We start from the raw sequence: 27,979 nt of genomic DNA, 5'->3' as shown, positions 1-27,979 counted from the left end.
TAATGCTGCCCTTCAGAGAGCAATGTCACAATGACCTGGAGGACTTTAAGGGTGGGGCTACTGCTTAGCAGCCAGTCTGAGTTACACCCTTCATCTTCTTGGTTACTCACTTCATCTTACGAGAGTGGTGACTCATGGAGCCATTGTTAAATGAGGGCAACAGCTCGGTTCAAAGGCCCTCCAATGGGGACATTGGGTACAAAGCTTCTTGGAGATCTTCAAAGTCCAAGCCATCTGATCCATTTGAGTACATGAATGACAAAATCCTGCCATGGATCACCCATCCAGATCTTTGGAAGCTTGTTGAAGGTAATCATGTTCTTAAACTCTAGTACATCTATGAAAACGCATTCCTTCGGCATGGGAGTCTAACTGGAAAGAGAGGGGGTATGCTCAGGATTTCATAAAAGCCCTGATCCAGGCAGGGCAGGGGGAAGTGCTCTTCTTACCAAATCCTGAGCCTTGATAAGATGTGGCACAGCACCCATACAGATGAAAGGGCAATTTTTTTTTTTTTTTTCATAGAGGTGCTCTGGGATTTACCCGTGGCTCTGGGCATGGAGGTGGTAGACCAGAAGTGCATTAACTTTTGTTAAATGCCAATGTAGGCTCGTCATTTGCTGTGTAAGATTTGTCTGGTGTTACCTCTTTCAATTCCCATGGCAGCCCTAAGGAGGCAGGAAATAATTAGTGCCTTTCTATAGATGAATCAAGGCTAAGTAGCTTCCACAAAGTCATGTAGCTAGTAAATGACACACCAGTACCTGTTGGAAACCAGTCCTGAGGGCCTTCAAAGGCTGTGTTCATTCCTCTACGACCAGGTGAGAGAGGCTGGTACTTAAGTCTGGAAAGTGGGATTTAGAAAGTCTATGTTCCTCTCCTTCTTCCACATTCTGAAGACACACCCATTCTCCAGCAGAACCCCTATTCTCTAGATCAGAGATTCTGAATCCTAAAATAATCCCAAACCAAGTCCTACTTTGAGTAACACATTATTTGGTAATGTCCCTTTTATTATCCTAATTAAATTCATGGATAACATACCCTGTCATGCATAATTTCATAAATAATGCCATAATTGTAAAGGAGAAAAGTAATTTCTAATAAAAAAAACATGCATTTCAACATATAAATACCCAGATGTGACTACTTTATAAGACAAGGAAATAGTCAGGCTTTTGCACCATATAATAAACAATGAATAAGCCTAGCATTAAGAAGGCTAAATGTCATCTCATACAAGTGGTTTAGGAAAATAAAAAAAGCAGACTTATAAGTGGACATCAGAACCAAGACCAGTTTCAGAAAATTAATAACACTCCAGACTTACTGTTTCCTGATAACAAAAAGAGGTGAATAGTTTTAGGTAAAGTAGGGATAATACACAACTAATTATAAACCAGTGAAGTAAAAAAAAAAAAAAAAAAAGGAAAAGTTGTATGCCTATGTTATTTTTCAAATGTTAATGTTCTTCCTCTAGGATTGTCAGATTTTTTAAAATATTTTATTGGTCTATCATGCATACCAAAAAAGGCCCAAATCATAACTGAACAGATTAAGGAAATATGCAAAGCGAACTCCTCAGGGTAAGCAGTATACCCAGTCCAAGAAATGGAACACCACTGTCTCTCCAAAAGTTCTTCTCCTGTCCCTTCCCTTTTACTGTTTCCACCCTCCTTAAAAAGTATCCCCATTCAACTTCTAATACATAAATTAGTTTTGCCCATTTTTGGATATATGTAAATGTACTCATGCAGTATGTAAATGTCTAAATTATTTCATTCAACACTGTGAGATTGAGCTAAATTGTTACATGTGCAGGATTTTTTCCTATTCATTGCTATATAATATTCCTTCATATGAGTATTCCACAACTTGTTTTTCCATTCTACCATTAATGGGCATCTAGTTGTTCCAGTTTGGGACAGTTATGGATCACATTGTATTTAATGTTCTTATATATGCCTTTTTGTGCACAGTTGTATGCATTCCTGCTGACTAAATACCAAGGAGCTGGAATTATTAGATCCTAGGGATGTCTACTTCAGCTTTGGTAAATACTGCAAAACAGTTTTCTGAGGTGAATCCATCAGTTTCCATTTACACTAGGAGTTTATTCAAGATTTCCTGCTGTTTCATATCCTAGCAGCCCCAAGTGTTAACTGTCTTTATTATTTTAACCATCTTGTGGGTAGCTCGTTGTGGTTTAAATTTCTAACTCTTTTATAACTACTGAAGTTCATCACTTGTTATACACTTACTGGTTATTTGTATATTCTTCTTTTTGAGTTTCCCTTTCAAGTATTTTACCATTTTTTTATTAAGTTGTTTTTTCTTATTGATCTGTAATTGTTGCTTTATATAGCCTTGATCAACACTATCCAATAGCAATATAATGTGAGCAATGTGTTTAATTTTAAATTTCTAATAACCACATTAAAAAGGTAAAAAGAAACATGCAAAGTTAATTTTACTACTGTTTTATTTAACCTGATATATCCAAAATATTATCATTTCAACATGAAACCAATATAAAATTTATTAATGCAATATTTTGTACTCTTTTTTTCATTCTAAGTCTTTAAATTCTGATGTGTACTTTACATTCATTCAAATCTCAATTTAAATTAACCACATTTCTGGGTCCCTGGGTGGCTCAGTAGATTAAGCGTCTGCCTTCAATTCAGGGAATGATCCCAGGCCCCTGGGATGGAGTCCAACATCAGGCTCCCTGCTCACTGGGGAGCCTGCTTTTCCCTCTGACTACTGCTGCCCTTGCTTGTGATCTCTCCCTCTCTGTCAAATAAATAAATAAATAAATAAATAAATAAATAAATAAATAAAAGATTAACCACATTTCAAGTGCCCAAGAGTTAATATGGGTAGTGACTTACGCATTGGATGGACACTGCAAGTCTTGATGCTTTTGTGCTTATGTCTTCCTCAACATCTTGGCTTACTTTCTCACTTTTCTAATGGTATCTATTTTTATAATTATTACTTTGAAATATTTTCAAACCTAAAGAAAAGTTGTAAAGACAGTACGAAGAATTCTCTTACCTATTTACCCTAATTCTTTGTTAGATGTTACTTCTCTCTCTGTCCTCTCTCTCTCCACACACATACACACACACACACATCCAGCTGAACTTTGAACACTGAAGTTAAGAGTGATTACTCCCTGTGTGGTTAAAAATCTACCTATAACTTTTGATTCCCCCAAAGCTTAATAGTGTACTATTGATAAGAAGCCCTGCAAATAACCGAAAGTGCTGATTAACATGTATTTTGTATGTTATATGTATTATACAATGTATTCTTACCATAAGATAAGCTAGAGAAAATAAAATGTTATTAAGAAAATCATAAGAGAAAATATATTTACAATGCTGTACTATAAAAAATCTGCACGTAATTAGAACTTTTCATTGTTTCTCATCTGTCTCTCATGCTTTTTACCCTGTATTCTCTTTTTGCATCTCCAAGATTCAAGTCTGAATATTTTCTTCTGATTCAATTCCCAATTCCTTCTCTTTTTTTCAGATTTTACAACCTGCTGGCAAACTCATACCTTGCGTTCTTACTTTCAGAGATGGCACTTTTTATTTGCACAATTTTTATTTGGTTCCTTTTTATTGTTTCTAAAGTTTTCCAACTTATAATTTAATTTCTTGACTTACCAGCATTGTCCCCTTTGCTGAAATGATTTATTACTTAATTCAATAAATTTTTAAATGAGACAAAAATCTATATAAAACTTGATGTCAAAAATAAAATCTGTTTATCCCATTCCATTAGACCGCTACAACAGAGAGGGTGGTTTTCCAGAATAATTCTTTTTATTTTTTATAAGATTTTATTTATTTATTGGAGAGGGAGCATGAGGAAGAGAGCACAAGACAGGTGGGAGGGGGTTTGTACAGAGGGAGAGGGAGAAGCAGACTCCCCACTGAACAGGGAGCCAGACCCTGGGATCTCGACCTGAGCCAAAGACAGACACTTAACCAACTGATCCACCCAGGAGACCCCAGAAGAATAATTCTTATAATGGGCCCATATGTAGTCAAATGAGGAGAGCTGATAAACTGTCTCATAAAACTAAAATAATCTCCATAAATATCAGGCATCCTTCTGATGTTACAACTATGGTTAGAAATGTACATGATGGGAACTGCAAAATTCTTCAAGTCTTCACCAATAGTGGCCCCAATATAAAACTTGGTCTAAACATTCTCTGGTACTAGACCATCACCTGCATAGTTTCCTTTGTGTGTGAGCATCATTCAGACATTGAATCCTTGATAATCCTTAGAGCTGCCTAAGGTTCTGCCTTAACTCTTCAATTTCACCATTACACAATGCTTATACAAGAGATACATGTAGCATATGGACAGTCCATCTTTGTAGTATGTTTGGTTTGGCTTTAGTGAGAAGTTTATAATTTGTATCAATTGGGATGTTGGTGGACCCAGTGGTGTGTTATATTAGTAACATGAACAGGAAGACTGATGGGGAAATTTTCTCTTTCTTTAATACACTGGGACCTTTATTGATTTTGTCTTTAGGGTGTGATTACCTTTTCTTTTAGCCTCTTACCTCAGAAGCCAAGTATTTGCTTGATGGCCACAAATTCCTTGCTTTCTCTTGCTTCCCATGTTTACCCTGCAGTCTGGAAGCTTCCTCCAAAATTGGAGCCTAGTACAGTTACTTTAAAGTTCATGTTTATTAACTCTAATCTCTAGATTTCCTTTGGGTTTATTTCCATTCTTTTTTTTTTTTTTTTTTTGGTGTGAGTGCTGTTTTATCTGTTTTATATTAAATGCCAAACATTTTTTTTTAAAGATTTTATTTATTTGACAGAGAACGCAAGTAGAGGCAGGCAGAGAGAGAGAGAAGGAAGCAGGCCCCCTGCTGAGCAGGGAGCCCGATGTGGGGCTCGATCCCAGGATCCTGAGATCATGACCCGAGCTGAAGGCAGCGGCTTAACCCACTGAGCCACCCAGGCGCCCCTTAAATGCCAAACATTTTTCATGAAAAACTGTAAAAATTAGTTGAAGCTTTAGATGATGTTATATTCAGAGACTATTTACTTTTTTTTTTCTGGTGTATAGTAAGGGTAGAAGCAGATCACCTTAATACAGTTGGAGACTATGTAGATACAAAGGTGGATTTCAGGATTTTTTTTTTCTTTTTTGAGAGTCAGTTTATTTCTTATTTACTCTTATTCCTAGAGTTTATCCCTTTAGGGCCCCAATTAAAAACCCAGGGTGTTTTCCAATCTCCCATCCTCCATGGCCAACCTAATTTTTGGTCCCCAGATTTCAGCGACACACATGTCCAAAGTTCCACGCAAATTCTCTACTTCTCAGCCACTCTTTGATTAGATGTTCAAAGAGAACAGGAGCACCCACTGTGGCTCACAATTTTGGGCTTCCCCTCTCTCTGCATTCTTGGCCCTGTCTATTCTTTCTTCCGTGGTAAATCTCTGATGTCTCCAAACATACGTATTTTATTTTGTCCAGCTTTTCTAGCTCTTCTCAGTTGGAGGATTAGTCTGAAGCAATCTAGCCCATCAATGGAGGAAATTAGGTGCCATGATATCAAAGTATTTTGCAAGATGTGTTTCATGTCAATGATAATGTAAACAGTAATTTCAAAATGCACAGTGGGTATCTAGAAATATTACTATTACCTGAAATATTAATGAAAGAGGAAATTGTCAAATCAATACCAGTATTTTAATATTTTCTTTATCATCAGTTTTACTGCAATTATATTTTGAGTATTTTGAGTAGACAGAATGCTTAGAGCAAATTATACAATACTTTTGAGACCGTATCCTTATTCTATTTATAAGCTTTGTTTCTCACACAATCTTCTCCTATGTTACTAGGCTTTATGCATTATTTCTTGTAAAAAAAATTTTTCTCGGTGTCATTACCTATAAGTCAGGTACAACGAATTATTTTTGTAAAGTCCAGCAGGACATCTGAATGTTATGTAGGACACGTGACAGTGCACTGTGTGATGGGACAATGAGCTGCAGGTGTCTGGCCTCCCTGGCGCAGTCACCAGGAGCATTCCCTTGGTAATTTTTAAAAAGATTTTATGTATTTATTTGACAAACAGAGATCACAAGTAGGCGGGGGAGGGCAGGCTTCCTGCTGAGCAGAGAGCCGGATGTGGGGCTCAATCCCAGGACCCCAAGATCATGACCTAAACCGAAGGCAGAGAGGCTTAACCCACTGAACCACCCAGGCATCCCCCACTTAGTAATTTCCAACAAGCAAAAGGCTTCCTCAAGTTTCCAAAATATCCTGTAGGACTCAGTATCACCTTTTTTGGAAACCCTACATTAAATGTATGAAATCATCCCTGTGGACAGTTCTAAGCCAGGGTGTGTGTGGATCCCAAGGTCATCTTTAGAGCCCAAAGGGTAACATGGACCAGTCACACTGTAGGTCTGCTGTCTCCCACCTCTGATAACTCCTAAAGCCATCCAAAACTCAAGAGAAAACAGATTGGTGTTAATATCCAGGACAGGTAAATGTAAAGAAGGTAAAGAAGTCAACATACACCATGACCTTTCTTCTTGTGTTAGGATGGGAGTGCTCCTGAGGAGGCTGAGTACCATCTTAATAATAACTACTTGCCTTCTGGGGCTAATAATACATTATATGTTAATAAAAAAAATTTTAAATATAGACCAATAAAAAACCATGTAGACACACACACACACACACACAAAGTTGGAATTGTCACCTTCCTGATTGCTCTCATCATGTTCTCTCAATCCTGCTCTTACCCAATAAAGAGGAATTATTCCCAATTTGGAGATAAGGAAACTGGGACTTAAACATTTAGGTGACGACCCAAGATTTTTACATCTATTAAGCACTTTTGTGATTCCTCTGCAGTCCCTGCTCTACTCAAGGCTTCCAACTCTTTTAAATAAGCCTGGGGTGCCTGGGTGGCTAAGTCCTTAGGTGTTGGCTCAGGTCATGATCTCAGTCCTGGGATTGAGCCCCCCATCGGGCTCCTCGATGGGCCTGCTTCTCCCTCTCTCTGCTGCTCCCCCCGCTTTTGCCCTCCGCGTCAGTATAATATTAAAAATAAATAAAAGCCTCGTGCGTGCCACGTTTAGAGGTAGAAGGGGGCAACCTGCGGAAAAATTGGCCTAAGAGGGGCCTTTATAAGGGAATTGTCTGGGCTAAGCTCCACTTAGTCCCCATTTCCCCTGCTGCAGGCGTTGTCCTGGGAGCCCACCCCACCCGCCACCACTGCAGGGGCTCTGTTTTCCTAGGTCCCTGATACTGGCATCCAGATTTCGGGGCATTCTGAACCCAGTGTCCCGCTTCAGCAGCGCATTCCCGGTGGCCCAGCTTCCAAAGCCCTTCTGCTCAATCTCTGAGGTCCAGCAAACCCTCCACCTGCGCCCAGCCACAGGGCACATTGCTCTCCGCCGCGCACTCAGCGGGGCCGGAGACCCCTCCCACTGCGCAGGCGCGCGCGGAGCCCCTCCCCTTAGGTTCCCCTGCGTTCCCTTAGCAACGCGGTACACAATCGCTAGCCCGGCCACGCGCGCGATGTGTTTCGGCAAAGCCGGTGCGCGGGGCTGGGGTGGAGGAATCAAGGGTAGAGGGCAGGAAGAAGAGTGGGGAGGCTGGAGGGCGGGGGCGCGCAGTCGTACCTTCCGCCGGCTTCGGTCCGGTTTTTGTTCTCGATCGCGCCCAGTCCTGTCTCCGCCTCCCCACAACCTACGTGCCCCCAGGGCACTCACTTAGACGAAGGGGCCTTCCTCACGTGGAGTTTCTGCTCTTTTTGATCCTCAGAGACGCTGGTTAGCTACCCCTTTGGTACACGTCAACAGAGGAAGCTCTTTCCTCACTACCACCCCCAAAACTTGTTGGGGAACAAGTTTCTCCCTCTTCGAGGAGCGCCCCACAGAGGGCCTGGGTGTTACATAGCAGAAGATGTGAGTATACACCTTCCCTTGGGTGGGTCTCAGCGTCCTGTCTGCGAATACCCAGGTTCCGTGGAAGAAAATTTCGATGGGATTTGTGATCTTTGGGCTGGCAACATGAGAAGGTGCCCTGGTCCTCTGCAGCCAGCTGTCAGGGCCAATGTAGGAAATTAAAAGACCCTTGCTCCTCACTTCCAACACCCTCCAAACGCAAGCCTTTCTAGCCTTTCTTCATATAGTCCTCTATATAGTCCCCACTCCATCCTCACCTTCCGAAGCCTCCGAACCAATGCCTTGCATTAGTCCAAACTGGGAATGTTGCTGTGCTGCTAGATCAGTTTGTGAAAGGCCATCAGACTGAGGGTGGGATTATGGCAAATTCAGCTCTGTGGGGCTTACAGGACGGGATTCACTGGCATGCAAAGGAATGTCATTTACTCTGCCTAGGCAGCCACATTTCTTTGCAGACTGGTGTACCGGTCTTCCTCATAGAATTGTTGCTATGGTCTTCACTCAGAGGAGTCAAAAAAGAAAGAGCAACTTCTGCAAAGAGTCAGATAAGAACATTTGGGGTTCATTCTGTTGTGATGATTGTAATATTCTCTGTGTGTTTCCTTTCTTTCTTTCTCTCTTCTTTTTAATATACTACCTGAAGGTATATGGATTGGCATACAACCTCTCTAAGATCCCGACCAGTAAAAAAGGATATACTTTTGGTGCCAGAACAGCTGAGAGGTTTAAGGCGATCAACAAGGTTAGAAATGGCTTGAATGTGCTTAGATTTTCGTGTGATCCATGTTGCTACATGTATTTGTATTGGGAAGCAAAGCGGGGAGAGTGGGAAGTTACCAAAAAATGTGCCCTGAAATTCAAGAAAAATATTTAGACGAACACTATGAAGAAATCTATCTGGAACGTTTAGGGGTTAGCATCTCAAACGTGTATGAGAGTCCTGGGCGCATGGAAAACAATTCTTTTTTTTTTTTTAAAGATTTCCAGATTTTTATTTCTGGAACTGTACACCAGGTATTAAAGTACAACAAATACAAAATAATGCTCAAAAAAATCAGTGTTTATGTACAAATATTAAATCAATGCAACAATAGCAACTTCCTCTTGAACATCTGTTACTAAAACTTGTTGTGATTGTCACTAATTAATCTCATACTCACAGGGTACTTATTTCAAGCTGGGACATTTGGAATCACTGGTCATCTAAGAGGAATTTTAATATCTACCTAACAATAAAACTAATAGTTTCCTCCTTTTAGTGAAAAAATAAAGAACTTTTTTAAAAACATAGTAATGTCAATATTTTTATAAATTATTTCAATTTCCATTTGTAGACAATGTGCTTTGAAACTCTGGGCAAACAATCTCCTTGGTGGTCAGGTTTATTCATTAGTTTACATTCTTGAAATAAATGGTCTTGGTACTTAAGCTGACACAGCTTAAGTTTAAGTACCAAAGCTTTGTTTCTATATATCCTTTTATCTTGCCACCTAAAAAACAAATTGCTACTTTTGAACCCTTTGGTTCTCAAGTCTAAAAGTCTTCAGTACAGGATCCTAATCAGTTGTTGGATATTTTTCTGACACTGGAGCTCCAAGAGAGGGGTACTGGCTCTAAAGAGTCTCCCAGTGGGATGGTGGGGGCAGCAGGTGCAACAAGTCACTTTGGTCCTTTACCTCCTGCTGATCTCTTTCTACAGCCTCAGCGTATGTGTGTTTCAGTAGCTGAATCCCATGTTTATCTTGGTTTTCTCCCTACTGTAGCCTTATATCTATAGCTGGGGTGGTAAAACTATAGCTGATACATGAACAGAAAGAGGATGAGTCGGTTTTCTTTAATTAGAGTCTTTATAAGTATATATCTCACCCTCTAACATGTTTATCTTTTTCTGACAAACAGGACACGATGCTTTACCCAGGCATGTACCAGGCTTCAAATCCTCAGGAGCAAATACACAAACAAAATTTTGCTCCATTCAATGCCTTGTTGCCTCGATTTAAGACATACTCAAAGGACAATTCTTATCCTGGGTATGTCTTCTCTCTTCTGGAGCATTTCATCAAATAGCAATAGGAAAGGATGCACAAAGGAGGGGTTTCATCCAAACCATGCCTCTGAATAAGAAACCAGCCACCCATCTTTAAAGAGCCAACCTCTGACCTTCCAGATCTCTGGCATCATAGAATTCTAAATCCTAGTGGTTCAGTCAATCAATAGTTACCGATGTGCCAGGCACTTCCAAGGAATCCAGAGGTTTTGTATTAAACCCATCGCACAAGGCTCCTCATTCCTTGCAAATTACACTGCCAAATCTGGACAGATGAGAAGCAAGTACACTTTTTTAAAAAAAATCAGTGGTAATAAGGACAGTTACCATATAATTTAGCAGTCAGACAGTGACCCTTCTGAAAGTGTGCTTACTAATTATGGCAAGACATTAGCCATGAGCTAGGACTGTCACAGGCATACTGGGCAGTGTGGTGACCCAGTGATGCACTGTGAGGACAGTGAACAAGGTGGTGGTGATGGGATGGATGGCGCCACTTTGGCAAGGATGTCCAGAAAGGTCTTTAGGGGAAATGACACTTGACCTGAAGTCTGAATGAGGAGACTGAGCCAGCCTGTGAAGATCTGGGCCAGGGCTTCCTAGGAAGGAGGAGCTACAAGTGCAAAGGCTGTAAGCTGGGGAGGAATGGGTGGGAGGAATAAGGGGGGAGGCTGGTGTGGCTAGAGTGTGGTGAGCAGAGAGGAACTGAAGACAGAGCAGGAGGGCAGGGGCTGAGCACGTGGCCCTTGTAGACCCAGTGTTTCAGGAAGCCACTCAGCATGGGTGGAACTTCGGGGCAAAGAGTCAAGGTCTTTTTTGGTTCATGAGAAATGCAGGGATCAGTGAATGAGTGTAACTTTCACCAAGCTGCATGAAGGAAGTGGAAGTGTTGAATCTTGGCCCCCGTGTTGATTCTAAGTACAATTTCTTTCTTTCTTTCTTTTAAAGATTTATTTATTTATTTATTTATTTATTGACAGAGAGAGAGAGAGCAAGAGACACAAGCAGGCAGTGCAGCAGAGGGAGAGGGAGAAGCAGGCTCCCCACTGAGCAGGGAGCCCGATGCGGGGCTGGATCCCAGGACCCTGGGATCATGACCTGAGCTGAAGCCAGTCGCTTAACCCACTGAGCCACCCAGGTGCCCCTAAGTACTATTTCTAACACAGCAAAAAGTCTACACCAAAGACCAAGTGTTATGAACAATGGCAATTATAATATAATGCCACCTCAGTCAAACTTTAACTGGTTCTTCCTCCTTATCCTGAAATTGCTGATTGAATAATCATCACTCTCTTACTCCCAATTTCAAATCATGGGCAGTACTTACTCACGATGGTGGTAGACTCTTTTCTCACCCACCCCTCCTGGGATCTCAGCCAAGGATACTGGGTTGCAGAAATATTTTTCAAACCAGAATCGATTTTAATCTTAACTGGGATGTCAAGACTAAATATATATTTTTTAAATTTTATTTATTTGAGAGAGATAAATAAGGGGAGGGAAGAGGGAGAGGGAGAATGGGAGAGGGGGAGGAGAAGCAGGTTCCTCTCTGAGCAAGGAACCCAGTGTGGAGCTCAGTTCCAGGACCCTGGGATCATGACGTGAGCCAAAGGCAGAGCTTAAGTGACTGAGCCACCCAGACGTCCCAAGACTATCTGTAATACAGCTAATCAGAAATACATTAACAGGCAAGGAAACCCCACAGTTGCCCCACATTAGAAAGCTAATTGGCCTGTTGACTTTTCTCAAAGAATTAGGCCAAGTTCAGGGATAGCTGTGGTACTGATGGAGTTCGTATATGGTCACTAAGTCATTACACATGATGCTTAAATTTTTATTTCTAGCCCTGGCACATACAACCCGGAGATGAAGCCACCCCCCAAAATCACTTGGCCAATGAAATTTGGATCTCCAGACTGGGCTCAGGTTCCATGTCTACAGAAAAGAACCCTAAAAGCTGAGGTAAGAAGACTTGAATTTATGTAGAGCCCTCTCTCTGGTACTTTCATATGTATCAGGAATTCTTATCCAGAAAGAGCTGCAGGAAGTCCTTGCTCCCCTGACAGTATATGTTTGTGCGGTTTTGTGCAGATATGCATATGAGAACCCTTTAGGAGAGTTGCCCAGTTTCGTTAGATTTTTATAGGTGGCTATGACTGACGAAAGTCGCATTTTCTTTAATCCTCAAATAATGTTCTGGTACAGGAACAGGACAATTCTATCTTGGTGACAGAGGAGGGAAATCAGACTCTTATAGATTAAGTGACCTGTGCAAGCTGACAACTTGAATCTAGATCTTGTGACTCCTAAGCCAGTGCTCTTTCCATATACCACTAGAGTATCAGATCATGAGGGGGCTGTAGAGCATTCTGGTAAGAAGATGGATTCAGGGGACAGATTGCCTGGGTTCAAATACTAGCTCCCATATTGCTGGCTGGGTGATCTCAGGCAAGTTTTCTAAGCCACAGTTTTTCTTCTTTAAAAGCAGAGAGAGGCAATTATCATATGGTTTCACTTATTTGTGGAGCATAACAAATAGCATGGAGGACATGGGGAGTTAGAGAGGAGAAGGGAGTTGGGGGAAATTAGAAGGGGAGGTGAACCATGAGAAAATATGGACTCTGAAAAACAATCAGGGTTTTGAAGGGGTGGGGGGTGGGAGGTCGGGGTACCAGGTGGTGGGTATTAGAGAGGGCACGGATTGCATGGAGCACTGGGTGTGGTGCAAAATGAATACTGTTATGCTGAAAATAAAAAATTAAAAAATGGATATTATAATAGAATCAATTTGATAAGGTTTTAAAGATCAAGCTAATGTAGAAAAGCATTTAACATAGTACTTATAATGTAATAAATGTTCAACCCACATGAGCCATCATAATTCCAGAGGTGCTGTTTTTTAAGAGGAAATTTGAGTTAATTCCACAACTATTTGTTAAATGCCTAACGTATCAACATCATCACGCTAGACCTCTGAGTAACATTCAGGAATCAAATGCATAATCTTTGTTTTTGAGAAGCTTACCAGGAATTCTTGGAGACAGGGAGATGACAGAGAGCAGCTGTACATTGACAGAATCCTAAGACTTGGTTCCTATGGGGTGGGCTTCAGCTGTGATGTGCACTTCTATTTTGCAAGTCAGGAAGACCAGAGGCAGAGGGTTCGCATCAGAATATTGACCCAAACAATATTCCTTCATTGCAGTTGTCCACCGACAAGGACTTCAGAAAGCACCGGAACCGTGTGGCCTACCTAAGCCTGTTTTACAATTGAGGTGCTGTGACTACCTTCACGCGCCCCTCCTGACCACAGATCTAGGACTGAGGACAGGACTGCTCTTCCCCCCTGCACTGCTGTGCTCGCTTGTCTGCCAGCATGGGACCAAGGGAGGGAAGGGACTCCTAACTCCTATGTGAGAACAGAAAGACTACATCAGAGTGTTCTGTGTCCATGTGCTGGTTTGTCATGTACATATGTAGATGGGCCTGGGGGTCCTGCCCAATGTTCAGTACGGTGGCTCCATTTTACTGAAATACTCATGGGTCTTTGTCTTCACGCTCTAATTCCCAGTCTTATGTGTTCTACCATGAGACCTGGGGATAGGGACTGTTGGCCTCACCATTGATTGGATGGTCAATTTGGATTGGATTGGATGGCCACCTTGGACTTATTCATGGGCTTGCTACACTCAGAGGGTACTGACAGGCAGGGTAAACATTTATTTTTAAGAAAACTTTATTTTTAAGAAAACTGTCCAGATTTCCGAGTTTCTGAGTTTCTGGCATGCAATGGGAAGGTCAAGAATTTGTTCCCTTTCCCAGACTCACTGGATCAGAAACTCCCCACTTCCCAATTGCCTCATCTATGTCATTTGTCAGTCATCATGTTAATTGAGTTCCTACCATCTGTCAGGAAGAGTGGCAAGGACTGGGAATATAGCAGGAATTAAAATAACCTCATCTCCTGGTCTGGAAGCCACAGAAGCAATGTCCTGCTGTAGACATATTCCGGGACTGTCTGACTTGCTGGAACACACCCTCTAGGCCCTGGAAATGCTCTATGTCCTTTAGCACTTTCAAGCAACCCACAGGGAGCCTCAGTTTTATATTCTGGACCTTGAGCACATGGAAAAAGGAGAGAAAGCAACAGTGTGAAAAACCAGAGGTCTAAAGGCCTGTGTGGGGGAGGGGAGGTGTCGCAGGACAAGCCAGGACAAGAGAGAAATGGCATGGAAAAATCCAAACTGAGCCTTGGCCCATTAAAGCTGGGGGCTGGATCTCTGCTCCCTGCTCCTTGCTGGAGAGACAAAACAGCTAGGGTCTGTGTGACTTAGCAGCTCAAAGCAGCACCATCCCATCTCGGCTGCCGTCCAGCACAAAGCCTGGGGCCCCAGGCCCTCTACATAAGGTCTGAGCCTAGAGGGGCCTTAGTGTCTCTGTGAAAGGGGAAGAGCTGCAGAAGGCAGAGTACCAGAAATCCAGCCTAAAGCCTGCTTCCGGGTCTACATTTGTCCATTCCTGAGCCCCACCCCCCACTAACCTCCCAGCCTATTTTCTTGGCAGAGCCCCCACTTGCTGTGGCCAACTTCAGAGAACTCATGACACATCAAATCTTCTCAACAAGATAGTATTCTTCTGCACATGGCTTTGATGGCGAATGACACATGGAAGCAGGCCTCAATCAAAACTCCTACCATCATGGCCAAAAAGCAGATTTTGAGATTTCTGGTGACATTTGCATAGTAAGAGCTGGCTCAAAGTGGAACTAAGAAAAGGGGAAGCCAAGACCTCACCACTACTGGTTGGCTCTAAATTCTGGATTTAGGGGTGAGATACAAAGGGGTCTTTCATTCTGTTTAGGTCTTTCAGCCATGACTATGAGCCCAGGAGAATGGACAGAGTTCTAGAGCAGAAGCTCTACCAGGAACAAAGGATATGCCTCCAGGAACAAAGGAAATTGAGTCTCCACGGAAGCTAGAATGTGGGGGACCCCAGTTGAAGGCTAGGGAACAGCAGAGGAGCCTGCCAGCAGAGCCCTCTTCCTCAAATATCTGATCATCGGTCTCTCCTCCACAACAACCAATATGCGTCCCCTTGACAGAAGAATCAAGTCCGGACATTTCACAAGGTCCTGTCCATCTGACCGCAGCCCACCTTGGTTGCTTCCTCTCCTGCTATCCCCTCCAGGTACCTTGTGTCCACCTGCTGGCATTTCCTGCTGCTCTACAATTACACAAACTCTCTCCAGCCTCTCTGCTTGTCCTTAGGCCAGTTTCTGCATGAGATCCCTTTTCTAACTTTCTCTACCCAGTGAGTTCCTACACATGCTTCGGGGTGAAATCTAACAGGGTTTCCTTTGTGATACCTTCCTCTTGCCTGCTGCTCTCTGGCACCTTTCCCTGTAACAGTCACTGTCACTTGTATTACTGTGAATTTGGTTGTATAGCAGACATTGCTAAGGACTTGTTATCACAAGACATGTCAGATCTGGGGACTTAAAGAGAAAAATGAACAATCTCTTCCTCTTGATCATAATGAGTTGGGAAGAGAGACATGCCATGGTTACAATACAGTGTGATGTGTAGTGAAACGTCAGACGTAGAAGGTGCTGTGGGGGGAGGGAAGGAGGAGTAATGACCTCTCATAGTGGGTGGGAGGGTAGGCAGAGGACACACAGAAAGATTCAGGGATCAGGGAAGATTTTAGTTACACAAAGAGATTTCAATAAATACTTTATGAGTAAATTAACAATATTTCATCAGTGATAATGGCACAAGTAGTAAATGGAAAGAAAACTCAGAACGTGCTTTACAAGTAGAACCCAAATATAGACTGGGTTCCATGTGACCACTTTCTGCATGAATTCATGTTTAAAAACCATGTTACAGCTGCCCAAAACAAAGAGAAACTCCAATCTTTATATCTCTTACAGAACATTAAAAAGTCTCTGACTTGTAAGCATAGGCAACATTTCTCAAAATCTTCATCCTACGTTCCCCTCCAAGACGTTGCTGTGGAACATTTCCCCCAATAAACTCCAAATTCCAAATCTCTGTTTTCACCTCTCCCATCCATAGTTCTTCCCCTTCTCTCTTCCCTGTTACCTTCCAACTTTTTAAAATCTCATTTGCTCCTTGTTCCTTTTACATTTTTTGACCCACTAGCATCATCTTCCTCTCTCTCTCTCTTTCTATTTCTCTGTATGTTTTTCTGTCCACAGACCTTCAGTTTCTACCACATAATATACAAGAATCAGACAGGCAAGATCTTTACTAGTGTGGTGGGGACAGAGTAACATATTGCAAGATGGGGAACACTCCCATATTAATAAATCTTGTCCCTGTCCTACAGTGATAGACAAGGCAGAACAGACCATAAGCTGTGGACAGCTTCTGTTGGGTGTTATTTTCTAGAATCCAGGAGCAGACGGAATTGCTAGCTCTGGCCTTACCAATACCATATGTTGTTCCCATGGCTGCATTTAGTCCCTGCTGATGAATTTTAGGTCACTCACGATAACCCGAATTTGGTGTATCTCGGTGCTGAGAACTTTTTAGCAATTATATCTCTATCTCAAGATAGAGATATAATTGAGGCCAACCACCACCAGAGCATGAATAGAGGTGATATCGAGGCAGGAAGGGTGGCTGAAGGGGAGGGGATGAGGATGCAGGCGAATTGGGGCTGAGCTGAGCTCCCTTACCTTTGACAGAAAAGGCTGTGCTTCCCATGAGAGAAACACAACAGAAAGAGAAAGGAATGGCCAGAGTTCAGACATTACCCAACTCCATAAGATCAATTCCATTGTGTGTTGGTGGAGGGGAATGATGCAATGATGTAGGAAAATGAACACCTCTATTCACCACTATCACTCCCACACATCTAGATGGAGAATTCTTTGCATCTTTCTTCCCAGGTACATCCTTCTAATTACATTTCTTGCAAGAATTTTGGGTCCCAGAGCAGTACCCGTTTTTACCTCCTTAAAGGTGGCATTACTGCACTGCCGATGATTGTTCATAACCTACTGTGGATTGCCAGTTCAGGCACTGGGCTTGCTTCAGACAGGAAACATGCTCACAAGCAATGGGCTGATAGAAAATTCCTAGTGAGCCAGCGCCATGTCTTATTTGTCATCACGTGTCTCTGTGCCATTCACAGAGCAGACTTTATCATATAGAAACACGATAAAAAAAATACATTGATCTGGATCTGGTTTTAACACTAACTGTGTGATTGCCCATCCACACCTCACTTTCTTCCACTGTAAAATGAGATTGGGTTTCAAAACTCAAAAGCTTTCAGGCCAGGCAGATGAAGTCATATGTGAGCAGGCTGAGAGCACCCATAGTGAGTAGGGAGGAAAAGGGTCTATAAAAATACCCCATTTAATGAAAAAAAATTCATTCAAACTGTGATGCTGTCTCAAGAAGAACCACCATTTTGTCATCTGAGCTGGCCTCAGACCACCAGTTTGAAATGTTCTCTAAGATTTCTCTTTCTTCTCTAACTTTCAAGAATGGAGAGAAGAATGTGTTAGAAGGGAGAGTTCTGGGAGGGCTGGTCACCTCCACCAGAAAGTAGGTGCTACTGTGTCCTTAATCTCTGCACTGTGGGTCCTCACTCAGGGAGCTCTGCCCTGTATTCTCACCCATTGGTCAATTCACAGATCCCCCAAAGAATTGTTGCTAACTTTCAGTTTAGAATAAACCTTTTTTTAATGTCCATTTAGCCACATCATTCGTTTTTATGTAGTGTTCAATGATTAATTAGTTGCATATAACACCCAGTGCTCATCACAATACGTGCCCTCCTTAATGCCCATCACCCGGCCACCCCATCCTTTCACCCCCACCTCTGAAACCATCAGTTTGTTTCCTCCAGTGCATAGTCTCATAGTTTGTCTCCCTCTCTGATTTATCTCCCTTCAGTTTTCCCTCCCTTTCCCTATGATCCTCCATGATATTATATTCCACATATAAGTGAAACCATATGATAATTGTCTTTTTCTGGTTGATGTATTTCCCTTAGTATAATCCCCTCCAGATCCATCCACACTGATGCAAGTGGTGGGTATTCATCCTTTCTGATGGCTGAGGAATATTCCATTGTATATATGAGCCATATTGTCTTTATCCATTCATCTGTTGAAGGGCACCTCGGCTCCTTCCACAGTTTGGCTATAGTGGACATTTGCTGTATGAATGTTGGGGTGCATGTGCCCCTTCTTTTTACTACATCTGTATCTTTGGGGTAAATACCCAGTAGTTCAACTGCTGGGTCATAGGGTAGCTCTATTTTTTAACGTCTTGAGGAACCTCCACACTGTTTTCCAGAGTGGCTACACCAGCTTGCTTTCCCACCAATGGTGTACAAGGGTTCCCCTTTCTCCACATCCTCACCAACATTTGTTGTGTCTTGTTAATTTTTGCCATTCTATCTAACTGGTGTAAGGTGATATCTCATTGTGGTTTTGATTTGTATTTCCCTGGTGGTTAGTGATGTTGAAGTTTTTTCAGGTGTCTGTTATCCCTTTGTATGTCTTCTTTGGAGAAGTGTCAGCTCATGTCTTCTGCCCATTCTTTGACTGGATTATTTAATACAAGCAGAATACAAAGAAGACATTCTAGAAGGATCAGTAAGGATGTTTAGAGATTCTTCATTTATTACTTGAGGGAGTATGATTCTAGTGCACAGAGGGATCAAACTAGTCTAATAAAATGCTGCTGTCAGTCCAGAGAAACAATAGAGCAATCCCAGAGTCTTGCTGGAAGGGAGGAAACAGTTGCCTCTTGCTAATCTACTTAGAAAGGGCAAAACCCACCCTGTTGACAGCCAAGTCGAAGACAGTATAATATTCCCTAAGGAAGACATCTCCCAGAATCCACAGGGGCTGCCCAGTGGAGGAGGGCATGTAAGTGACTTCAATCCCAAGGGTGCAGTAGCCATTGTTCTGCAGAGACAAAGGACATAAGGATATAACCAGGTGCATGGAGAGGCCTTTCCCCACAGGTACATCCCACCCTATATTCCACAACACCTGTGGGGTCCCTGGCTTCTTGTTCACCCTCAGCCCTGCCACTGGTGACTCCCCATAGGTGCTCAGATGTGAGCTGGGACATGGAACAGCTGTTTGGACCCATCCAATCCCATTTCCCTGGAGCCTGGGGTGCATACGCACGTTGAGGACATAAGTAGAAGGAGGCAGAGGTAATGGGGTCCCGCTGATGACGAAGGTGATGGTGGGCAAGCTCTGTATGGAGTTGCAGTTGACCACAAACTGAGAGAGAGGAAAAGCAGAGCTGTAGAGTGCCAGGGGCCTGGGGGCCCAGACAAAGGGCCCGAATCTCCCATTCCCTGTGAGACTCTCTTCCTGACCTTCCAGCAGAGGTTGGTTGAGAGCATGGAAGGCAAAGCCTGATTCCCAGGTACAACACTAACCAGAAGCTTTTGCTTTCCTGGGCCTCATTGGACACATCTCAGCTCTGAGATTTTGGTTGTACTGATATGGCCATAAGGAGTCAGGCTCATTCCAGAACACAGATTTCTATTGCCAGGAAGTCCCATTTACGGAGAAGAAGCCTGGGGACATTCAGTGTGAAACATGCTTTCACACAATTCATATCCACAGAAGTGTGCACCTATCTGTGTACTCAAATCACACACACACACACACACACACACACACACACACACCCTGAGGACCAAGATTTAGTCTGACTAGACTCTTGCATGCACGAGGAGCAAACTACAGAAGCACATTTAAGGAGAACAGGTTTGGGTACAGTAGGCTGCTCAGAGTAAAAGCCAATGGAGTATTCCTAGGGAAGAAGGAAACCCAAGAGGACTGGAGAAATACAATATGCTTGAGTCTGTTGTGTACAGTCAAATGACAGTGGCCACGCCAAGGTGAGATGTGTTCCTAGGGCCTGCAATGGAACAGCCACCCCTCCTGACAACCATTCAGCCCATTCTCACAGTTGGAGTTGGTGTTATTCCTTCCCCTTATGCCTCTTTGAATTCAAGGTTCATGCCTAAAAGGCCATGATGTGTCCCCACCTGTTCTGTCCCACTAGGAGCTCAGTTCTCCACCAATCCCTTCTTCTGTCTCTCATGAACTCATTGCACTCAGGCTCCTGTGCTGAGGCTGCCTGGATGTGCAGAGGAGCCCTGGCTTCTGGTTACTCACAGCACCATTCTGATCTTGCTGGGCTCCTGTTGCCTTCACAAAGGATTCTAAGTACTGCTGGGGAACAGTCAGTGGGAAGGTTCCTGTGTCCACGATCCCCTGGCAGCCCTGGGAGCACAAGCCGGTGGCCTGGTTACCGATGAGAAACCTGAGGGGAACACCAATACAGAGAGAGTCAGGCATTTCTTGGGGTAGCTGGGTGGCCCAGTCAGTTGAGTTTCTGAGTCTTGCTTTTAGTTTGATTCATGATCTCATGGTTGTGAGACCAAGCCCTGCATTGGGCTCCACACTCAGCTTGGAGTCTGCTTGGGATTCTCTCTCCCTCTGACTCCCTCCCTCCCTGTTCTCTCTCTCTCCCTCTCTTTCTTTCTTTCAAATAAATAAATAAATCTTTAAAGAGAGAGAAAGAGAGAGTCAGACATATTTGCCATAAATAAGCGCCACATCCACCCTAATCTCCCAACCCCACAGCTCTGAAAATACTCTTCCAAAAAGCCAGGGCATACCTTGACACTGCAATCCATGTAATAATGTAATGAAAATTAATAATAATAGTAATTACTATTGGAGTAGTATCCTCAGTCTTGGTCTGGTGACTACTCCAGCTCAGCTCTGGGGAGTAGGTACTATGTCTTATCCTCTTTAATCTGCCTACGTGAGGCCCAGCACATAGTGCCAAACAGCTAGAGCTGGTAGTCACATTGTAAATACACATTCGACACTTACCATGTAGAACACACTCTTACACTCTTACAAAAATTATGGTGATATAAAGAGGACTAAATTGTATTTGCTATTTTTAAACAGCCCATTCTAATAGACATGAGACAACACCATAAGCCAATAGCTGCCAATCTCCATAATGTAGTCCTATGTGATTCAGTCCCCGATCGCTCATCCAGCTTTTTCTGCAGCTCTACTCTTCCTCTTAAGTCCCTTTGTATTTTGGGTATAGTTGGTGAATCAAGCTACTTGAACGTAATGGTAAACAAGACAGACACCACATACATAACAGAAACACATAAATGGTGTTTAATTGCATCTCTGGTGAGTGCCATGAAAGAAATGCAATAGGCCAGAGAGGAGGGGACTTGATCTACTCTGGTAGTGAGAGTGAGTCAGTCAGACAAGAGTTTTTCTGAGAAGAGATGCTTAAGGGGTGAGTGCAATCAGTCCAAGTGAAAAGACCCCTCTATTGCAGGCACAAAAAACTACTTGTCAGACATTCAACTGCTTACCTCTCTCTCTACTCATGCATATTGGGCTTATTACCCTGTGTCTACCTGAAGATGGGGAGCTAGATGTTGGGACACAAGCCAGTAATACTAGGGGACTGGAAGAGAGATTGGGCTCCTGAGAGGCCTTTGGAGAGGCCTCTCCTCCAAAGAGGAGGAGCTAGGAAGTAGGAGCTAATCTGGGCCCCAAAGGATGCACACAGGACATGAGGCACTTCAGGTGATATAGTCAAAAGAGAAGCAAGAAAGTCATGGCAAGGTGCAAGGACATGTTGAAGTCCTCACTATGCGTCAGGAAGTGGTAAGAAGGCCATACTGACAAATAGTGCCCAGCTGTTGTATGGTCTTGAGTAAAGGTCAAAGAAATGCATCTTGAATTGGTAGTGATGGAGATTTCCTGAAGGCCTGGAGTATAGAAGTAACTGATTCATGGTCCTGAGCTCTGGGAGAAGATATGCTTGTGCTCAAATTTTGAAATTTGTGAAATGTGTGAAATTTGGATAAGTTACTGAACCTCTGAGCCTTGATTCCTTTATCTACGCAATGAAATATACTACTGAGCACTTTATAGTGTTTAGCGGAATATACAAATACAATAATACATATAAAATATTTAGCACAGTATCTGGCACATAGAAAACATCAAAGACAGCTGTTACTTTCACTGATGAAGAACTTGGTAAAGATTGTGCTACCTGGGATAATGAAGCTTCCAGGAACAAAGACATGGATTCACAGAATCCTAGGAATGACCAACCTGCTGACATGACAAGGTTCAGTGACCAAGTCAGAAAGTTCATTCAAGAGCTAGATGCCAGAGTATACTGAGCTCCAGGAACAATCAGCTTGAGGGTTTGCTGATTCTTTCAGAAGTGTGTGCCAATGCAAGAACAGGAAATAATGTCACATTGGAGGAACATCCTAGGGGTGTCCATGATCCATAGGAATTTTCCTCTAGTACTTACTCATCGATAGCAATCTGCCAGTACAATTCTCGGGTGACGGGAGTCCAGATGATCTCACCAGAATAAAATTGGGGGTTTGAACCTCCCAGGATGAGTTCCCCACCATACTCATAGGTTGGTTGGCTATGGAAGAAAGGAGAAGAGCATGAATTCCCACAATACACATGATCAGACATCTCCTTCCTCCCCTCTCACCATCCTTCTCTTTTCAGACATAGAGGAACCAGAGGACGAGGGGTCTTGTGCTTTGATCTGCTCTTCAGACTCAACCAGAGGACCTGTTTCTTCCTCCCCCTCTCCCTTGCTCATGCTCTGTCTCTGTCTCTCTGTCTGTCTGTCTGCCTCAAATAAATAAATAAAATCTTTAAAAAAAAAATACTTCCAGTGCATTTAAAATAAAATTCTCTCCAAAATGAAATAATAAATTTTCAGAGATGGATGAATTGCATTTAGCTAGTTAAACTCATTGTATCAGGAAATTTTAAGACCTTGGCCCTGTCTTGTGTTGACTTGCTGAAAGCCCCCATAGCCTCATTTGCTGAGATCTACCCATGGCAGGGGTGCTCACCGAGAGAAGTAGAAGCTGAATATGGGCTGGGTGAGCTGGCCCTGCTGCATCATGTTCTGAAGAACTGTTGGGCTATTGCCCGCAGCCAGGTCAGAGTAGGCCATTCCCAAGATACCATCAAAGTATGAATAGTAGAAGGGGTAGTTGGGCTCACTCTCACTCAAGCCAAAGAGCTGGTTGTTGATGACGATGTTCTGAACCTGGGACAAGCAGAAAGAAAAGATTAACAACTCAGGTGGACAAAGTTTTCCCAGACTTAGGTGCCCAGGGAATTGAATCTAGACCCTTTTGCGGAGAGAGGAAGTTGGGTTATTTCATGCTTAGCTCAATCATGGGTGGGGTCTGGAAGATGAAGGGATTCAGCATCACCCAACCGTACATGTCTTAGAAAGAAGAGTGTGGGAGTTGGGGAAGCAGAGGCCATTGTATTCTGGAGTTAGAGTTTCTACTTCCATGGACAGTGAAAGGACAGTGGCTGATTTTATTTTGAACAATCCATGTGCACAAATGACATAGAAGCTGTGGGTGCTTGATATAAAGAAAAGAAAATAGTGAAAGGAAGGTCTTTGATATCTACAGTAAAACCATGTGGAGAAGGAAGCAGATGTGATCCATGTGGCTATGGAGGGCAGCATAAGACCAGGGAGCAAAGTCAGGGGAGGCACAATAAAAAGAGCTCCCTGCAGTCAGGACTGCTGGGGAAGCAATTCCTGTCTTGGGAGAAATGTTTAATTAAATCATCTTCAGCATACTTTCCAAACATCAGTTTCCAGGAATTTGTACCTATTTAGTAATCGTGGGTCTCTCTGAGAGCATTAAGCTCCAAAGAAGGGGATCCAAAGAGCAGACCCACAGAAGGATTGAGAACAGCACTTACAGCCACAGTGTCATATCCCAGGAGCACAGTCAGGCTGCCAAAACCATAGGCCAGGGTATAGGTTTGCTCAGTGCTTCTGTAGGTAGAGGAACTGCTGGGGTTGAACTTGTTATGATTAGCTGCAGATAGACAGAAGGAAATATTAGCAGAATTCATGGCTCTCCAACATACTTGGAGGACACGTATCCTTGATGGCCTGAGATGATCAGACCAAGCCTGGGATTGGGCCTCAGTCTCAGATCCTTTGTGCTGAAGACAATCTGTAGCCCCAGAAAAGTCTGTCCCCTTAGGAAAAAGATGCTGCCCCTTCCCTCCATTTCCTGAGGGATGGCTCAACTCAAAGTGCGAGGAATTGGGGCCCATAGGAGAAAACTGAGGAAAGGGAACAATGTAGAAAAGAATGGAAGCCTCGGTCTATTTCTGCTGTCTCTCTCCAGAACTGTAGCACCGGCGAAAGTAGACCAAGGTCAAGATTTCTAGATGATCTGAATTTAAGGAGGATGAGATCATGGGTATGCACCAAGAACTCGAATTGGGTGATGAGATTGTGCCCAGTCCTGACTCTGCCCTGCTCTCTGCTCCTCTCCATGGGTGGGTGATAATGGTGGTATACTCACAGCAGGCCTGGCTCTGGCAGTAGGTAGAGGGCACCCACAGGTTGGAGGAGCCTGTGTCAAAGAGGATCAGGAAATTTTGTGGTGGTGTCCCAATGCTGATCTCTCCAAAGTAGTAGTTCTGCAAAGAAAAGTTTTTCACTCTCTTCAAGCAGCCAAGTTTTGTCCTAAGGATGGGGAAAAAGTTGACTCACTAGAAACCACATCTTGCCAAAATCATTTCCCTGGGGAGTTAAGTACCTTCTCCCTCAAAAAGTTCTTCTTCTCATCTGCAGCCAGTTTCCTCTCAATATTCCCCATTTTTGTCCCTAATTACAAGACTGTGACTAGCTGAATCTGGCAAGACAATCTCATCTTCCAAAGCATTTTGACTTTTTATCAGGTGATATCTCTATGGATTTACCATTCTATGCTAGAACATGCAAAGTTGGAGAAGTTATCACTTTTTCTCCATTTCCAGTGTCCATCCCCTCTCTCCACTTCACACACACACACACACACACACACTTCTTTCTCTTCCAGTGTTAAATATTTCTCCACCATTCTCCTCACTCTGGTCACACAGTAGCTAAGGCACCAGAAAGTCTAGAATGAGAGGTAGCATGGAAAGCAAGAAAAGAACTTCACTGAGACAAGGTTTAAGTTCTAAGTGAATGCAGGCCAGTCACGTCACTTACCTGCCTCTTCTTACACCACCTATAGAAAGTGAAAGTCAAAATAGGAGATACCTAGGGTTGCTTCTAGAGCTGACACTCATGTGACATCACTAAGGGTGGTCCATAGGACACCAGTGTGTTGAGATGCCCTGAGCAGACACTCAGCCTTGAAGAACACTCAAATACTTGCTCTAAGGTCTACCAGTGTATTTTTCCAAATGGGAAGATATATGGCATCTGGAGCCACTGGAGATTTGCCTGGCAGCTTTGCATGTGCTTTCCTTCTTTCCCCTGCAGCCCATCACTGGGACTTCCTTTGACTCTCTCAATTGACTTCAGTATGGTCACTGTGAATCTCATAATCGTATAAAGGGAGCTTTAGAGAGTGAGCCAATAATGGGAAGAAAGAAGGAAGGAAAGGGAATACTGTAGTGTTAAGGGGTTCCAACTCATTATTTATCCAGACACATAGGAAGGTGAGACTTAGGTTTAGTAAGAAGTCCAAAATCAGAGCTAATGAGAAGTCTAAATAAATATCCAAGAATGGTTTGTGGCCAAGGGTTATGGACACCACCTCCCCTTCACTTACATCCAGGTAATTGGTGAAGGGCTCATAAGCAACAGCATCATTATTGTAAAGATACTTGGCACCTGGGTCGACCTTTGGGTGGTTCTTCAGGAATGTGTCTAGTACACCCCGCTCTTTCATCACCTGGCGCATGGACTTGCCTTTCTTCAGAATGATTCTGCAGAGATTAGGACAAACAAAAGGAGTGATCTTCACATTCTCCATTAAAGCAATTCCTTCAATGATCTGGTCTGGAGTTTTCAAATCTCCTTAGTACTCTGAAAATCCACTGCAACATATATTTGGGTTTTTCTACTTACATATTGTTTTCACAGAATAAATTTCTGTTTATCTGAAGTCCCTCCTATAAACTTGGGACACGAATCCTGTTTCCCTCTTTCTTAGCCAACACAACACCAATCCACCCTTACACACACACACACACACACACACACACACACACACACACCCCACATTCATCTATACATACATACATACATACATACATTTTAAGTCATGGTTCCCTGGGTTTTCAGTTAATGGTACCAAGACACAATATGATTGCCTTTCCAAAAGATCTGCAGCTGAATCCTCATACATACCTTTCCACACCCTCTGAGAGGTGTAGACAAATCAAGACCAAGACCAGGATCTTCATGATGCTGATTTTGGTGGCCCCCACACACACAACAAGACACAGCAGCACACCCAATGTGTAGGACACACAGAGTGAGACTGGGTCTCTCTTTTATACTCTGATCTCCCTGCACTTTTCAGCTGTAGGCACGTGATCTTCTTAGCCTTGTACCAACCTGTGCCCCTACACATCTATGGATTCTGTTTGTTTTTCCTCCTGGCAAGAATTATGGCCGTTAATATACACTCTGTAGTCAATGTAAGAAGTGATTAGTGACTTTGCTGATGGAATCCAAAGATTAGGATGTGATAGCAAATGGGAAATGCACTGGAGACAAAGGATCCTGGTGCCCACATCTACTGGAAAATGGGTGCTGGCTCCTTCTGCCAGAACAATGGAATAATTTGTTCTTTGGCTCCAAAGTCCATGTACTTTTGGAGATTTGCAGAAGACTCTCCAGTTCTTCTTCTCCTTTTCCTTCCTGTTCCTCTCATCAGACTCCTCTGTAGTCTTCTAATGTGATTCTCATGGTCCATGACACTCCGATCTTCATTTTCAATTTCTTAGTTCACAATTAGCCAACATATATGGATTGTCTACTCTGCACTTACCACTGCACTAAGCTCTGGGAGTACAAAGAAAATTCAGAAATGTTCCTCCTATGCAAAGTCAGCATCCTGCCTAATGACTGACACAGAATCTGATTATGAGATGATGTGATCACTCTAGCATCCAAATGTGTGTTGAATGAATGAGAATGGTAAGAACAGTATTCATAAAGCAAGCAGAGGCAGGAAGTGACAGCTCCTTTGGAGGCATGGAAAAGCCTTCAGAGAAGAGGTAACTTGAGTTAGGATCTTCCTGGTTGGTAGATGAGAAAGTAAGGAAAGTGGAAAAGCCACTGGAGGCAGAAGCAAAGCCTGAGCAATAGCACCCAGAAGTGCAGTTGGTGTCATGGAACACTGTGACTAGTGTGGCCACAAGAGCACTTCTCAACATGGCTCTTCACAAGCCAAGACCCATCCAAAGGACCTGCATTGGGTCTGCACAGTCCTCATCATGCCACTTAGCTCTGGAAATTATTTTCTACTCAGGCTTCCATTGCAAAGGAAAGGACTATAATGCTAAAATAGGAATACTCTTGATTCTACAAAAGTATATTAAAGCAGCATGCGCTCAGTATCCACAGTATTTAACTTCTGTTCCATCAAACTATTTACTGTTAAGCCTCATACTGATGAAGCACAAAATGGAGCATTTGGATCAAACTCTTGGAGCACAATGTTAAGTATCTACACTGGCATGACTTGATGGTGAGGTGGACCTCGTATGCCATGTTAAGTAACATGGACTTTATTCCTTAAGCAATAAGGAGCCATTAATTTGTTTTAATCAAGGAAATGAAACACTTAATGCTTTTTATATATCCTTTACTAATTTCTAGATTGTAGCCTTCTAGAAGCATGTGGTGAAAGAAGCCAGTTTACAAAATGACTCCCTACATAAAGTTGTAGCGGGCACGAGAGAAGTTACTGGAACTTTGTCATGAATCTACCTTGAAGCCTTTGAGCTATGCACAAACCCAAAGAGTTTCCAATTTCACATGCATGCTCTAATATTTCTTTATAGAAAGAAATTATTCGAGGGA

At 42.9% G+C, this 27,979-nt stretch overlaps 2 protein-coding genes across 4 annotated transcripts; one reads left to right on the top strand and one right to left on the bottom strand.

Moving 5' to 3' along the window:
• Window positions 1-94: 94 nt before the first annotated feature.
• PIFO (primary cilia formation) lies at window positions 95-13,460 on the top strand. Of its 3 annotated transcripts, none has more exons than XM_032303452.1 (6): window positions 95-309; window positions 7,833-7,975; window positions 8,619-8,717; window positions 9,875-10,005; window positions 11,867-11,984; window positions 13,228-13,460. In XM_032303452.1, exons 1-6 carry the CDS (start codon window positions 135-137, stop codon window positions 13,294-13,296), a joined length of 735 nt encoding a protein of 244 aa, XP_032159343.1. In that variant the 5' UTR covers window positions 95-134; the 3' UTR covers window positions 13,297-13,460. The 3 variants fall into 3 exon arrangements, with proteins under 3 accessions (XP_032159343.1, XP_032159344.1, XP_032159345.1); XM_032303454.1 differs by lacking the exon at window positions 95-309 and adding an exon at window positions 7,541-7,605; XM_032303453.1 differs by lacking the exon at window positions 8,619-8,717.
• Window positions 13,461-18,677: 5,217 nt separating this feature from the next.
• On the bottom strand, window positions 18,678-26,462 carry LOC116600625 (pepsin B). The gene is made up of 9 exons (XM_032360755.1): window positions 26,297-26,462; window positions 25,716-25,872; window positions 24,474-24,591; window positions 23,857-23,975; window positions 22,980-23,179; window positions 22,412-22,534; window positions 20,212-20,359; window positions 19,204-19,302; window positions 18,678-18,975 (listed from the first exon to the last, which is right to left on the bottom strand). Exons 1-9 carry the CDS (start codon window positions 26,350-26,352, stop codon window positions 18,823-18,825), a joined length of 1,173 nt encoding a protein of 390 aa, XP_032216646.1. The 5' UTR covers window positions 26,353-26,462; the 3' UTR covers window positions 18,678-18,822.
• Between the last annotated feature and the right edge of the window lie 1,517 nt (window positions 26,463-27,979).

This window comes from Mustela erminea, chromosome 10 (assembly GCF_009829155.1).
Source record: "Mustela erminea isolate mMusErm1 chromosome 10, mMusErm1.Pri, whole genome shotgun sequence".
Taxonomy (NCBI): domain Eukaryota; kingdom Metazoa; phylum Chordata; class Mammalia; order Carnivora; family Mustelidae; genus Mustela; species Mustela erminea.
The sequence above is the reverse complement of the archived record's forward strand: the minus strand, read 5'-3'. Positions and strand labels throughout refer to the sequence as shown.